The 15,964-nt window shown below is 43.2% G+C and overlaps 1 protein-coding gene across 1 annotated transcript in view; it reads right to left on the reverse strand.

The window, feature by feature from the left end:
* TAFA1 (TAFA chemokine like family member 1) overlaps positions 1-5,976 on the reverse strand; it is a 211,224-nt gene extending 205,248 nt beyond the window's left edge. Inside the window, exons 1-2 of the mRNA XM_058031824.1 lie at positions 5,405-5,976; positions 3,176-3,296 (exon numbers count right to left, since the gene is read on the reverse strand). Coding sequence (XP_057887807.1) covers positions 3,176-3,293 — 118 coding nt within the window. The 5' untranslated portion in view covers positions 3,294-3,296; positions 5,405-5,976. The remainder of the gene's footprint in view (positions 1-3,175; positions 3,297-5,404) is intronic.
* Between the last annotated feature and the right edge of the window lie 9,988 nt (positions 5,977-15,964).

The raw sequence follows: 15,964 nt of genomic DNA on the forward strand, positions 1-15,964 counted from the left end.
CAGAAATGACAAGCTTGCAAAGAAGATGGAGATTCGTTTCCACATAAAGTTATTTCCTGTGAATGCTTTCACACATCCTTTGCCTAACATGATTTTCATGAAAATGAAATATAGGCATAAAAAACCCTGCAGAAAGCCATGAGTATTGCCCAAGGGGAATTACACTGCAGTGGGGTTCTGCAGGTTTACTCCCAGGTCTGCTCTTCCGCACCTACCCAAGTCAAAAGGAACAGGCACCAAAATTTAAGGGCACTAAAGAGCAGCACTCAAACTTCTCACTGTGTTAATGAGACAAGAAAGAATTCATGAACAGGCACAAATAATACAGCATCATCCATCTCATAAGCAAGCAGTATTTACTATGGCCTTACTACCTGTGCCCACCTGCCAACATTTCACAGAAAATAAAGTCACAAATACTGTCATGTAGAGCAGTTTGTCACATTTGTTTCCAGGTTCATACCTTCTGCTAAGTCACCTAACTGAACAAAGAAGTACTGAATTATAAAAATGAAAAATTATACTGCCCAGGAAAGAGGCTTTAAGCTTATGTGATTGCACAGCGTGTTAAAATCCATTTCAGCCCATTCAAATACTTGCTTAAGAAAGTTTCTGGGAGTAAAAAAAAAAAAAAAAGATCAAGCTCAGAAATCTCTGATGATAAACTAACCTTTTAATATATTGCCCTTGATTTCCAGGGTTTCCAAACTGGATTAACTGCTGTGGTCCAGATGGATATATTCACTGTGCTAATCCACTGTGTTCAGTTCAAGTTTATTATGCTAAATACACTCCAAGAGGATTTTATCTTCTACCTGCACCTTCCTGTGCTCAGTGAGACTCTTCTATTCATCAAGAATGAGAAGCACAAGATGAGGTGGAGCCTGCCCTTTTAATTATCTTGTACCAAACTGGCCCCATGATGGAGATGAACTGCTCAAACCCTCCGATTTTAGGCCAGCTCATTATCTATGCATGATCACAAACTGAAAGAAAAGGTATGCTGAGCATGCTATTGATTACAGCTCTATCTGCCATGATTCAATAAGTTGAAATTTCATACACCAAGTATTAAATTACTGAAATTATGCTTTGGCTTATCTGCATCCATTTTTTATTCACTTTTATTTGGCTGAACATTTTAATATTACTTACACAATTTCTAACTAAAAGTAAACTACGCATTCCTAATAATATAAATATGAAAAATAGGGTGTGCTCAGGGACTGCAGTTGAATACATTAAAATCACTCAGTTTGCTAGTTAACATATTTCCATCCCTTTTATGTACAACCTTTCACATTCAGTTGGCAGACTGCAAATTCATGGCCTTATAAAAAAAACAGTGTCTTGATTTTCTGTTGTGACAGCAGAAATCGCCCAAAATATCTGAGAGTTTCCCTAAAGGACACTCACTGGCTGGTACTTCCCAGGTGCAGCACAATCTGAATTTGAGGTGAACATCATGTCAAATTCCACTCATCTGTCAATGTAGTGGATTATTTCTTGAGAGACTGAAATTGGCTGCCTGGGATCAGAACACCATCAATCTTATTCATGTAGGGTGCAGAGAAGCTGCCTGAGCCAGGCTCGCAGGAGGGAAAGCTTGGCTGCTTCTAAGTAGGTGATGAGGCAGCTGTAAAACCTTCACTCTATCTGCAGCACATCCCTGAGTGAAAGATTTTGTCATTTTTCACATTTCCCCAACATTTGGTATGCATTCAGTGTCTTGCTGTTCTTGCTTCATAAAAAAGGTGATTTTTCAAGCTTAGGCAAATGTTGCAGAGCTCTGGATCTGCCCAGCTCTCATTTTTTCTCATAATGTCACTTGTTTCAACTGATTCCATAAAGTGATATTACATTTTCCCTTTACATACCTGTGCAGCAAGGCTCTCTTTTCCCCTTTCCTTCACTAGGGACACACTCAAATAACCAGCAGCATTTCTGATTATTGCACTATAATAGATCTCTGCAAGTCCCAGATAAGTCCTTCACCCCTCAAACTTCAAGCACTCCCAGATTTCCAGTGCCAGGGGGTAAAGGTGACACCCTTGGTTAATCTGATGCTCTAACATGGGCACTGAGAACTGGCCTAGCAAGCATCTTGGTCTATTCCTCTGTAACATTTATGTTTTACTAGAATAAGCCAAGACAATGCCAATACCTGTGATTCCTGGGCAAGAAATGTACTTAGGAAAACTCTGAGTTTTAAAGTTGCCAATGACCTGTGTTCAAGCCCATCTGTCTTTGAAGGGATATCATTTGATCCAAAAAAATTAAAATATTAATTGCCACATTGTAAGATGACTCATCACTGTGAGTTAACACTTTCCATCTTTCATTTTTCAACTCTTAGAGCCCCTCCCACCTTTTCTTTGGATTCAAATTTGTTTAAGTGACATTCTTGGCCCATCTAATTTTAACCAGATGAAAACACTGTGCTAGAAAATGCCACCACCTCAATTTTTAGCATAGCACATTCTTCAAAGTGCAATTAGCAGTTGGAGCTATGTGATCCATTTCTATTATTAAAAACAGAATAAAACCACTGCTGTGCTGTCCCTGCAGACCCAGCAGTCCAAGTGAGCTGTGGTCTCCACTGCTAACCTGTGGGATTGATTCTGCCTTTACAGGCACTGCACTCTATTCAGTCCCAAATTCTCCTCCAGGACACACTTTTGCAGCCCCATCAATTTCAGAGGTAAACTTGAGAATCTCTGAGTGAGTGTGCCTCCTTTAACCCAAGGCAAACATCCAATCTCCAGTTTCAGTGCTTGTGGTTTAAGGAACAAACCTGAACCCAGTTTGGGTCAGATAAGCAAAAGTTCCACAAACCTGTGCTCTCAGTGTCCAAGTTCTACAGAAATTCCAGAACTTCACCGAATGGGAAGAAGGGGAGTGAGAAACAAGGACACAGAAACGGAACCATTACCCACAATGGGATTTTCTGTTGGGCAATTGTTAGAAAATGACATCAAACATGAATATTCCCACATTGGATTGGCAAAGCACAACACACATTAGACTCACCAGAAAACAGATGCTGTGCAATACAAAGGCAAACAACTCATAAAAACTTAAATGATAAAGAGAATTTTGATTAGTCAATCATTTATCAAGACAGACAGGAGCACGGGCAGAGAGCCTGCAAGCCCAGAGCTGAGCTCAGTCCTACCTGGTCTGTGCAGGTGATGCTGCTGGAAAGTGTGATGGAGGGACCCCTGACAGAGCAGCATTGCACAGGCACTTATCCACAAATACAGGACCCAGGACATTGCAGAGACCACTGCCATTCTCTAAACAAAATATTAGACACACATTATTATCCAATGCCTTCCAGCACACACAATAGTCAGCTTCCATTACAACAGTGGTTTTAATATTTTTCTTTTTCACTCCTTTTGCTAAATGTCTTTTGATTATCGTTCCCCCCCTGCAGGATGCAATTGTTGTACAACAAAGGTCATGCCCAAAAAGGACAGCTGAGGTAAAGAGACATCAACACAGGAGCCTGGGTAACTTTAATAATTCAGTGGTAAAAATCAAACTGTAATAATCTGAGGGCTGAAAAAACCACAATATAAATAGAAGCTGGGAAATATTCTCACACTGATCCATAGCTCAATTTACAAGGGAGTTAAAAATATAAACCAAATTGTAAAAAGTCACAACACCAGCTGGAAAAAACCAACATGATGTCCAGACAGTATCAAAGCTGCTTTAAATACCCTGCAGAAAGACATAACATATCCTTAGCTATCCAAGACATATTGCCAAAATACTCCATCCCCAAAACTAAAAAGGCAATTACTGACCCAGAAGGTAACAGTACATTGTTTGGTTTTTTTGCTTTTGCAAGCATTAATTATTAATTATGCTTTTGTCTACCAAACAAAGTAATTGTTTCTCAGAATTATGTTCTAATCCCCCGATGAAATCAGCTTCCTTTTGTTCAACCTGTGCACGCACAAGGACTGGAGCATGGCCAGACTGAATTTCAGATGTGCTCTATAGAAGATTTGATGCTTCCACACAGCAGACTGTGTCAAAATTTTAAAAAATATTCCCTTTGCAAAGGGAAAAGACAATTTCTTTGTCTGTTGGTGCCGGTGTACTTGGCCACGCAGTGCAGACAACTCTTTTTCCATACTTGTGCTCGTGGCTGTACTAAGTGGGTGAATTTCCCTCTGACTTGTTAACTTCAGCAGCTCTTGCTCAGTGCCTGCAAGGATCAGGAGGTTTGCAAGGCTCAGCTACGCTACACATCGTCCAGTTCCCCTAACAGCACCTTGTGCTGCATTTCAGATGGGCAAATTAATCAAACTTCAGGCACTCTCCTCACTCAGCCAATGACGGGATGCTGCTCTCTATCTAATAATCCAATCAGCTGAACATCATTTTCACAGAGCAAGAAAGACTTTGAAAGATTCAAATCCCTCACATGGAAAAAAACCCCATGTCTTTACAAAAAAAAAAAAAAAAAAAAAAAAATCTGCATGCAATATCAGGGGATTTCTACAGCAGGAAGATGAACAATATTAAAATAGTGAAATGCTGTGGCAATAAAATATATGCATATAAATCCTTTTTTTTTTTTTTTTTTTGTCCTGATTTTAAAGCAGCAGAGTCTTTGGGAAGCTTTTCAAGTCTAATTAGTTGAAATGAACCACATAAACTGACAAATATAATTAATAGAGAATACCAAAACACTATTTTGATCAGCATGAGGCTCTTCCTTTCTCTGTACTGAGTGCTTGATGCACTGCTTGGTGTATAATTAATTTCATTTCCAACTGTTTGCTTTGCAGTATACAATGCACTGTTTCTCCTCTCTTTTTAGACCCATTTATCTTGCAAAATAGATTCAATCTCCTCAGATCAGGGAGCTCCCGGGAGGCTTCCCGTGTCCTCAGGAATTAACACCTTCTTGTCATAATTGGTGCTCCCGTGCTTTTTATACCACAAGGCAAAGGGAAAGGTGAGCCTCACGCAGGGGAATTTCAGGTAATCAGGTTATTTAAACTGAACTTTAAAAATCCCAGTCAAAGAGCGAAACTTCCACAACCTGCTAAATGCTCCTGTGTCTTTCCTCCGGCATCATGTTCTTCACACATGGACAGCAGACTTTACCCGCTGAGGCTTTAAAATTAGTTTTTGTGGCTTTTTAAAATATAAAATCCTCTCTCAAACATTTGCTGTTTCAAACTACCTTTGCTCAAACCCAGCATTTCTTACAGATATTTCTTCATGCACTCGTTCATCCGCAAACTGTCAAACACACACAATTTCACCCAGAGATCATCTTATCATTAATATAGAAACACAGCAGTGAATATTTTCCACTTATTATCTGAGGAGTTCCAGATCTGCTTTCTGAATCCTAAATCCTGAGGAAGCTCCTTACCTGAGTAATCCAACCAAGAGCAGGGCACTCTAGTAGTGTACATCGGAAAGATCTAATACTTTTTAAAATCCATCTGTACCACAATAAGGGATTTCTTTTATAGCTTCCCAATAATCTTCTTTATCAGGATTAAAAGTAGGAAAAAAAAGAAGCAAAAAAATATCTTTTTCGTTACAAATCCTGTTTCCAGAGTAAAGAAGACATCTGAGCTCTCAGACTGCCGTCAGAAAAGTGGCCAAGGTTTGAGGGGTGGAAACCTTCTCATTTTCACCTTTAGATCATTGCCGAGCATCCCCTTGTGCTGGAGGAGCCCTTCGGAGGGGTCTGGCGGCGAGGAGCGGCCCGCAGGACACGCGAGGCCGGGCAGCAGCCGGCGGCTGAGATCAGCGCGGCCGCGGCTCCGCACGGGCGGCACAAGGCGGCGGCTCCCGGACCTGCCCGAGCCTATTTCAACACATCCCCGCTCGGGAGAGTATCACATGTGCCTTAAAGCGACACAGCCCTCGCTCAGCCAGCGACTGGAGCTGCATTTAAATAGCGGCAGCAGAGGCCGCACGGCGCAGGGGAGCGGCCGCTCCGGCTGCGGGAGGCGGGCGGGGAGGGGAGCGGGGAGCGCCGGGGGCTGCGCGGCCTCCGGGGCGCCTGGGACGGGCTGGTTCCGCCAGCACAGCCTTTATCCGCCAGCCCTCATCCCCCAGCACCTGTTCACCAGAGGAGAGCGAGACTTAAGGAGTCTGCTGCCTTGCACATGCCTGGGAAGGGGAAGGGAGGTGCAGGGAAAGGGGAGCGGGGCTCACGGCAGAGCCGGAGACTCCTTCACGCTCCCAGGGGCTGTCCAGCGCCTCGCCGCAACTCTCAGGGGAATCTTTGTCTTTCCTTCCAACTCCATTTCCGAGCCTTCTCTGCAGACAATGGGGAAAGAGCTCTGATTTACTCCCAAATGCTAAAGCTCAGCTCTGCCAGATTATTTATTGCAGTTATTTATTCTCCACGTCTTAAGTGGCCATTTACAGGAATGGAGTGGTTTCCTCTCCCTCTTGTACCATATGTAATTATTTTTTTTAAAGAGCCATTGTATAGACTTAGTACATACCATTCACTTGGCATTACAGCTCTTATGTCTGCCTACAAAAGAAAAAGGGCTTGGAGACAAAACAGAAACTTCCATTTTGAGAGCTCAGGATGTCTGCTACAACACAATGTGGGATTATTTGTTTTCCCCCAGGAGAACCTGTGGTAGAAGAGTGTGCCACCTTCACTAAATGCTCACCAGCACAAGACACCAAAGAATAGTAAATAATAACAGCACTAAGTACTCTTACACTCAAGTACCTCCACCTCAGCACCCGAGGACATCTATCTCAATGCAGACTCTGAGAGGTGCAATGAGCTCACCTGACAGATCACATCCTCCTCTGGAGCTGCTGTATTTTATTGGTAATACACACCAAGTATTTGGCCCTGCAGACCAACAGAGATGTTGTACTGGTCTCTGCCACAATGCTCAGAACAGGTCTCTATTACAGCCTTAACACAGTGAAGCAATTGGTGGCAGTTGGGTGTGACAAAGTGACACAGGAGATCACTGGCCATGACCTTCCCATCAGGTCCCTGAGCAGAGCTGGGGACAAGAGAGTGGTCAAGGTCAAGCCTCATTGACCAGAGATGCTTTCAAGGGGTCAACATTTTCTTTTCAGGTGCTTTATTTGAAAACACGTTGTGGGTGGGGATATAATTATATGTTTAACAAGGACTTTCTTGTTTTCCTGCAGAATTTCCTTAGACATTGAAGGACAGCAAAGAACTGAGGTTGTTATTAGTTTCTGGCCTCAGAAGGGTCTAGAAGGCTCAAGAAAAGTGGATGAGAGGCAACAAAACCCCATGAAGGTCTGAAGAACAAGGTAGGTACCTTGTGGCTACCCTGGATCAGGTACAGCAAACAACAGGAGTCAGCAGGAGGAGGCTGCTGGGGTTTGCTGCAGAATGCTCGAGGAATTCAATCCCATGGGAATACAGGGAGATTTCTGCAGCTCCGTGAGGGGCAGGTGATGGGGATTTAATTGAAAAAACCACTTGTTTAAGCTACATCCCTTTTAGGACTTTGTGGGAAACATACAAGTGAAATATAAAGTGTGGGAAAGATACAAGTGAAATATACAGAGTCGGGAGGTGTGAAGAAAGATGAAGGAGAAGGGTCTCAAGCAAATATCTTCTAAAAAACTCAAAAGCCTTGTGGACAGCAGGAAGAATCAGACAAATTGTGACCACACACCTTGGCAGAATAGGCAGAGACAGATTTATGCAAGATACAGATTTATGTAAGGTACAGCAGACCTGTCACTCTGCCAAGCACTGCTAACTCCCAGCTCCATGAGGCTAATGCCACCATAACCCCTGACAGATGCTGCTATTGCTCAGGACAAGCTCTGCAGAAACAGGGGACATGTTGCTTCTGCAGGGTAGGGGGGAGATCAGAGGGACAGAGAGAATATTAAACAGGCTGTGCTTGCAGCCTCTCCCTGCCCTGGCTCCCAGCATCAGACAGGAGCACAGGAGTCCTTGGCACATCTTGCAGAAGCATTCTCCCACCTGCTTTGATGTCTTTGCTGCCAGTTTTAACTTTCAGTGGACCAACAAGACAAACATTTTCCTCTTGCCCTCTTTGCTAAGCACAGTGCCATATTCACCTGATGGTTTGGGGTTTACCCAGCCTCCTCAGCTGGCTCTGACAGGGAGGGGATGATGCTCTACAAGCACCTCTGGGCCCATGTTGGTTGTGGGGCTACTGACCCTGACACCCTGGGAAGAGAAAATAGGAAGGAAGAAACCCACAAGTGAGCAGTCTGCACATTTCAAAATGCTTTCTCATGAAAAGGGAAGGCTGCAAGTAATTTGTCTCTAGACAAGAGGAAGATGGAACTGAAGGTGGTGTCCTGTGGAATGGGAGCTCCTGGCAGTGCTGGGGCCTAATGAATCCAAACACCCTTTGGGTTACATGGTCTGTGTCTGACTGCTGGGAGGTGAAGTGTCAGGAGGAGCTCCTTGCAGCCCCACTCTGGGACACAGGAGAGGACAGACACCAGCACCTGAGCTGTCCCAGCTGGAGAGCATGGAAACTGCCCATCCACAGCTCTGACTGAGAGACTCCACGGGGCTGCTGGCACAGGCCATTACTCCGGATGGCATCTCCAAGGTTGCAAGGGGTCAGCAGGAACCCAGCTGTCTTTGAGAATCTGCCCCACGCCCAGGACTGCATGCACAAGGAGAACAGCCTCTCCCTCGTGCTTCCACCATTCATCTAGAGATGCCAAGTGAATGACAAAAATAGGCAAATAAAAATAAATGCTCTTCCCTGCCCGGACCTCTATTTATCACAATTTTCTGGGCGCACAGAAAAGGACAGCATATGCAACTCAGGCAGGCTCGTGCAGACAGCAGATTGGTGCTTGCACCCAAACAGGGGGCTCTGGCCTCTTCTTGCTGCCTCCTCTGCCTCCCTCTCCTCCTCCCCCACAGTTGCCTTTTCCCCATGAAGGGGTTTAACACCACACATCCAGGCTCATATTTCACAGGGTCTGGAGAAGGCTCACCACCTTGGAAATGCAGAGCTCCTCAGTTCCAGTGTTCCTGGGACAAGGAAGCTTTGCTTTTCACAGATTGCATTCTCCACCCCTCCCAGCTGCTTCCACCCACCCTACAAAGCTCCTTCCCATATCCCAGCCTCTCCCCTGGCTGCTGCCTGGGCAACAGGCACTGCACACTGCAGCTCCTCCCCACCTAAATGTTCCTTCCCAGGTGAGTCAAGTGCAGTCTCACAGTGAATTTTACCTCAGTTCCACCAAAAGCCAGATTTCTGATGCTCATCCAAGGTTCATAACATGTGTGGAGGCTTTTTCAAAAGCCTGGCAGAGCTGTTTTGCTTGGCCTCCTCCCCTCCTCACAGAGCTTTTCCTCCACTGGGAGCCATCCCACATGGATCCCCAGCAGCTGAGCATGTGAAGATGGAGCTGCCTACACGTGATTGCCTGAACAGCAATGCTGTGAAGCCCAGAGTAAAGCCAGCCAAAAATTCCTCATCCAGGTCCCTGAGGCTCCCTGTGTTTCTGGTTCCTGGCTGTTTTCCTTTCCCCTAGTGGAACAGGAAGCACAAAGAGGATTCCTTTGGTGCAAGGAGAGCACAGAATTACCAGGTCCTCGACACAGCTTGGTCCAGATAAACATTCACAGCCCACATTCAATGCATGAGTACAGCAATATTTGATGTTCTGTGTGCACATCCCCTCATCTCAGCCAGGAGCTCCACTTCATGTTCAGAACTTTTGATGGATACATTCCCAGGAAAACCTTCCTCACAACTGAGACTTCCTTTTCTCAGTCCTCACCACTTTTCTCCCTCTCTTGCAGGACATCTAATCCAACCTTAATGACCAAACTGAATGTATTTCCTTTCTTGCCCTTCCTATGCTTTCAATGAAAACATGAAATCTTTCTTTCTGAATTGTAAGGTTTGCTCCTCCTACAGCTTTTTCCAGTGACAAGAGAAGATGCCCTGTTTTTCCTGGAGTCAAACAAGAAAAGCTTTGCTAGAAAGATACAACATTTTTTCATTAAGGGAATAAATACCAAGGATTTGTCTGGCTGTGACCACAGCCTTCACTGACCAACATAGAGACCACACAAGAGGCTGAGAGAGCAGAGCCGAACATGAGCAGGGAAGCCAATTCCCATGGGATCATCCCGGGGCTGGTGCAGACAGATTTTGTCCCACCTCAAGTACAGGATGTTGGGAGATGAGCTGTGTTTCCAGCCCAGGTGCAGACACATGGATATCAGGATGCAGCAGCAAAGCACACTCAGAGGAGATGCTCCACCTGCTGCTCTTGGCCCCTTTCCACCCTCTCATCCCTGGCACATCCCTGCTCTGCCTCAGCCTCACCAAACCTGCTTGGCAGAAGCAGCAGCTTTGTCAGCCATCCCCAAGTTCACAGGGAGGATCCAAGCAGGAAGATGACACAACCACAGGGGAAAAAGAAGCCAACCAAAAATCCCCAACCAAACCAAACCCCAAAACAACCACAGGAGCACAATATGTAGCTTGCACTAGAAAACAACAATTAAATAACAAGTCTGAATCTTGATAAAAGCAGAGAGAAGTGAGAACAGAACACAAAATGAAGGATTCTCACAATTGCTCCTCCCAGCCTACCTTAAACATGTGGCTACTCCTTGTCAAAGGGATGTCTGGTCTTCCCAATTACTGTGTTTGGGAGGCAGGGATTCCGCTTTTTACAGTTTTCCAAAGCCTAAGAGGGGAGAGAAAGAAAAAAAGAACACATCTATATTTGTCAGGGAAGTTTATATCACAAAAGTTTATGTCCTAGTTATTTTTAAAGTATGTAGGACAACGCACACAAAAATTCTCAACCCTTATCTAGAACTTGCCATTAGCTGACAAGATCAGCACTTGCTGAGGATTAATAAAATGAATTGTCTGTGCAGTACATTATCATCAGGAAAAAAATTAATAGCACTCCATACATTTAAAATACAACCAGCAAAACATGACTGTGCTCAGGATATCATGGCAGGTAAACATAACCATCATGTCATGGAGATCTGCTGTCCATTTCATTTCAGTTCAGAGATACCAAAAAGCAAAGAAATCTAAGTTAAAACAGCCCATGAGCTGATAGCAGTTCATGGCTTCTTGTGATACTATTAGCCTTTATCTATAGCTAGAGAGATCCTCCTGATCTGAAAATCCAGAAGCTTTTCATGGATTCCCAAATTCATCCAGCACAAACTCAGCACCTCCAGCTGACTCTTAAAAGAGCCAGCTTGAACCCATTACATAAAATGCTGTTGGAATAGTCCCAGTATGAAAACAAACTATTACTTTTGTCAGGCTGCAGCTGCTTTTCCAGACCAGAAAAACCACATTACAGGCAAGATCCCCCTACTGTGGGCAAATCATGGGTCAGAAGCTGCATGAACTGAAAATTAGTGTATCTATAGCCAGAGGGGGCATTTGGCATTTGATATATCACTTTAATTATATCAACTATCAGTCCTAATATCACAGGCTTAGCATCTACTTTTGCTGCTGAAAAGTCAACATTTACATGAAGGTGCAAGTGTTTTTAATACTTACAACCTAAATAAAATAAATCCAAGAAAAGCAAAGGCATTCAAAACCTTTGGGAAGAAAATTCCCTATGGTGAGCTCAGATATGGTCACTGGGTTATATTCAGTTCCTCTACACTTGCTATGTTCCTAAATTTCAGTTAAACTTAATTAAAAAAAAAAAAAAAAAAGCTTTCCATTATTATTTCAGCAGCTTTAGAAGCAGGGTTGAACTAGATGGTCTTTAGAGGCCCCTTTCAACCCCAGCCATTCTGTGAGTCTGTCATTTTCATGAAGTAATATAAAAAAAGGAGGTTTCAACAGTTTAAAAAAAGCCTTCTCTGTCAAATTTGACATATTTCAGACATCAGCATAGAAACAAAACTATCTGGAAGACAAATTTCCTCCTAAAACATTGCAGCAAGTCAGCCCCAGCTTGATGGCCCCTCTTCCCTCTTGGCAGACTCCTCCTGCCCAGCCAGCCTTCCACCTTCTTCTGGCATAGGGACAACTGTGAAAAGCTGCCAAACCCATACAAAAAAGTTTTTACACAGACCAAAGCTCAAAAATACATCAACCCTTTTCCAGTCCCTATCAGAAGCAAAAAATTTCCCCAACAAACCATGAAAGCTCAAAGCCCAAACCATGAACAAAACCAGCAAACCACTCCACAACCCCCAGAATTCTATTTCCCAAATACTCACCTTAAAAAACAAACAAATACCCAAAAACCAGGTCTGAAGTAAGAGACAGGTTTAGTTTTTGGTTCTGCTTGCCTCTACCTTAGACTACCTAATTTTTATTTTCCCTTCTAACTCCTTTTGGCTGCTTCTGAAGCTCAAAGGCAACAAACCCCACCACACTCCTCTTCCTCTCAGTGTCTTTACCCCCACCAAAGGGAGCTTTTATAAACTCAAACCACCTGAACACAGGGAGGAGCTGGTTTGAAGGCTCAAAACACCACCAGGTGCAAAACGTTATTTTGGTTAGAGCAAATCCCAGTGCTCAGGCACACCCAGGCTGATGTGGGGAAGGTGCCAGGGTGGTTCTGTGCCAGGAGCTCAGGGCCTCTCCTGGCTGGGAAGTGTTTCAGACCCCCAGCTCTGCTCCAGTGCCCATCCAAAGCACATCCTGGCATAGCCCAGCGCCTCTTTTGGAAAGGAAGCTTTGTTGGTGCCAAAGGAAAATGCAAGAGGGCAGATCAGCTCTGCAGTGTTGCACTTCTGGTCTTTTTATGTCCAGGTGCTACTCTGAAAATTGCACTTTAAAGTTTTCTAACTCTGCCTTGGCCTCAGCTGCTGAGCAAATCTCAGCTCTTGCATTACACCAGGGGACAGACCAAACAGCTGATTTGCAAACCCATGTATTTGCTTCCACTTTATCATAAATACAAACAGTGGTGGGGGAAAAAAAACATTAACAAATGGAGAGGTTTCTGTACTACTGGTCCCCTGCAGTGTGGACTCTTATAATGGAATCACTCTGTGATATTAAATTATATTTCAGTTTATTACTTCTAAAATGGCCTGGATTGTGCAGGAGCACAGTGTGGCTTCCACACACCTATTTTAGCATGCTTGGACATCCCCAGACTAGAGGTGCTACATGAGGAAATGTGGTTATGGATGAAATACACTGCTGTGCAATGCTATAGCCTAGGGTTCCTAGGAAAATCCTTGAAAAGATAAAGCAGGCAGACAGCAACAATTTTTGCCTTCAGTTATGTTCATGAAAAAACCCACCCCCAACCAACCAAAAAAATATCATAAAGCAACACAGAAGACACACTTAAAAAGGGTGGAAATGAGTTTGGGGGGAAGATCTCTGACTGGAACAAAAAAAAAAGGTGAGAATTATCATGAATATGTGGCATACAGCAGGCAATATTTAGGATTTAATTCCTTGTCACACCTATGGACTTGTCATTATTTAAGAAAACCACTCTAAGGACTCTTTTCCACCTCTTCTCCCTGCTTGCTGGACCAGGCAGGGAGAGCCCGGAGTGCTGTGCTGGTGCTGGAAATTGTGATTTTCTGAGTGGGGAATTAGTGCATGAAAGGAGCAGGATAAAAAAAAAAAAAAATCATATACTGTTCTGCCTTTGCTTCAAAACAGGTTGGTTGATTGACAGCAAACCCTATAAAATAGTTCCTTCCAGGCAGATGGCAAGATCATGATTTGCTCTTCAGTCACAATTTTCTGCTGCCTCTCACAACCCAACCCATCTCCACAATCTACCAATAAAGAGGGGCCTGGGCTGCTTTATGTGTGTTTTACAAGGCTCACATCAAAGCTTAGGGATTAATATTGTGACTGGTTATCATATTCCATTTTGTAAAAATTTGCCTCGAATTTGCCTCCAACATCTCCTGGCTGATCCTGTGCAGATAATAGCTGCAGAAATCCACACAAAAGCAGCTCGTAAAATCCTGAGCCACCCCTGACAGACAATACTCCTCAGAATGCTTGTGTAGGTGGTGAAAATCTTGCCATACATCTCCAGCTCTCTCAGCACATATTGTTTTTAGGCTGCCATCTGCTAATGCACAGTCCCACCCTAAGAGAGATGCAGCAATGAATGCTCCAATCTCCAGGCTGTACTGATTTCAGATTTTTATTCCCAATTCCCAAACCTCAGACCCTGTTGTTCTTAACCCTGAGTGTAGCTGCAAAGTTCCACAGACCTGCTCACACCACTGCTAATTTTCAGTGGTAAAGAGCATTTATTGAGCACTGCTTTAATGAAGCAAAGCAGAGCTTCAGCCAATGTGTCCCTGCACGTAGATTCATTTGTCTTAGTGTCAGCTGTAGAGAGGTGCTGGGGCAATCAGGAACTCTGGAAATCCTCATTTCCTGTGCATGTGTTAAAAGGATGTGTATTAAGCTGGTGGCAAGGGAAGAAGACAGCTCCTGAAGGCACAAAATGGGCAACATCTTGAACAAAGCATGCCATGCCCATCACAGTGCACAATGTCAGGATCAAATTATCCCAGTGAATAAGGAATGATGAACATTACCCTTGATTGATTTTCTTCTTCACTGGAATTGTCAGCAGTATTCTTTTGGTTACTGCTGATTCTGCTTCACTACCAAGAACATTAGCAAAATTTATAAGATTATATTTAATTTTTTTCTTGTTAGAAAACAAATTTATAATAGCTAATTTACATTAAGTTTCCTATGCAGTATCCATCACTAAAATACATTGGAAGCTACAAATTTAATGCTAGGAAACTGAAAATATATTATCTCTTGCCAACTGAAATTTATCTGTTTTGATCCTTTTTTTATATTCCTCTTCTCCCACACATCTCTTTTACTACCCTACCTTCTTCTCAGGTTTTCAAAGATTTTGTTGTCATTTAGTCCTGAATAAAATGCAAGAATCCACTGCAGGCTCTGTGCATCAAACTGAGGTTCATGTCACACCCTGACTTCTGTGCAGGGAAGTCAGAATAAAGAATCATACACAATACATTAAAATTGCTTCTTGTATTTCTTGAAAAGAAAAAGGTGAATAAAGGAGGACCAAGACAACAAAATAGGGATGGGAAAATGAAACTATGAAGGGCTGTGTGTTTAAAGGAGGTACAACTGGTTGTTTTGCTTTCTTTCCCAGCTTGTACAGCAATCCTCTCTTTCATTCCCCAAATGCTACAAAAATGGTTTGATAGACTGAAGTTATGTTTTCCTTGATTTCAGTAATCAAGGCGAGTCAGGACAATCTTTTCCATTGAAAATAGAATTCTTTTTACATCTAAGCAACAGTAGTAGTTTTTGTTTCATCTACCTCTCCTCCAGCAGAAGATTGCGACTGCCTTTTTGCAAGCTTTTGGTTGCCAGAAATATAAACATCCTCTTCAGAGCCTGGCAGATGAATTCTCCTGCAATGAAATAGAATACCTTCCAGAGAGCTTGAAAGCAACTAATAGATTTTGAGGAAAATGCTGAAAATTGGCTTAATGTTGCATAAATAAAGATATTTATGCAACCTGTAATGCAACTGAACCACAAGCAGAAGGCCAGGCCCTACTTATGATATCAAATCCTTCTTTTGCCAGTTTGCATAGATCTTTAATGGACATGGGGTCATTTTCTGCCTTTCTGAACCTCCCCTGACACAGTAGTCATTGTTAAATTTTAAATATGAATCATTTTCCAGGCAATATCCAGTTGGCTCCTCCTTCCATTTTCCCACAGGGGGCTGAAAAGATGTTAAACTGTTCTCTTCACAATTAAATTCATGAAACACTTAAATTCTATGGCAGTCAGACACCAAGGAACAGGAAAATCATTTCATCTCATAATGTTTTAGAGCCCCTAGGCAAATGTAAACACTGTATGTGATAGAGGAAGGATTTATTGCTGCTGCTGAACAGAGATTCTGCAGATTTATTTGTATATCCAGTAGATTTTTGATGATAACTTATTTATTA

Source organism: Melospiza georgiana, chromosome 11 (assembly GCF_028018845.1).
Source record: "Melospiza georgiana isolate bMelGeo1 chromosome 11, bMelGeo1.pri, whole genome shotgun sequence".
Lineage (NCBI taxonomy): Eukaryota > Metazoa > Chordata > Aves > Passeriformes > Passerellidae > Melospiza > Melospiza georgiana.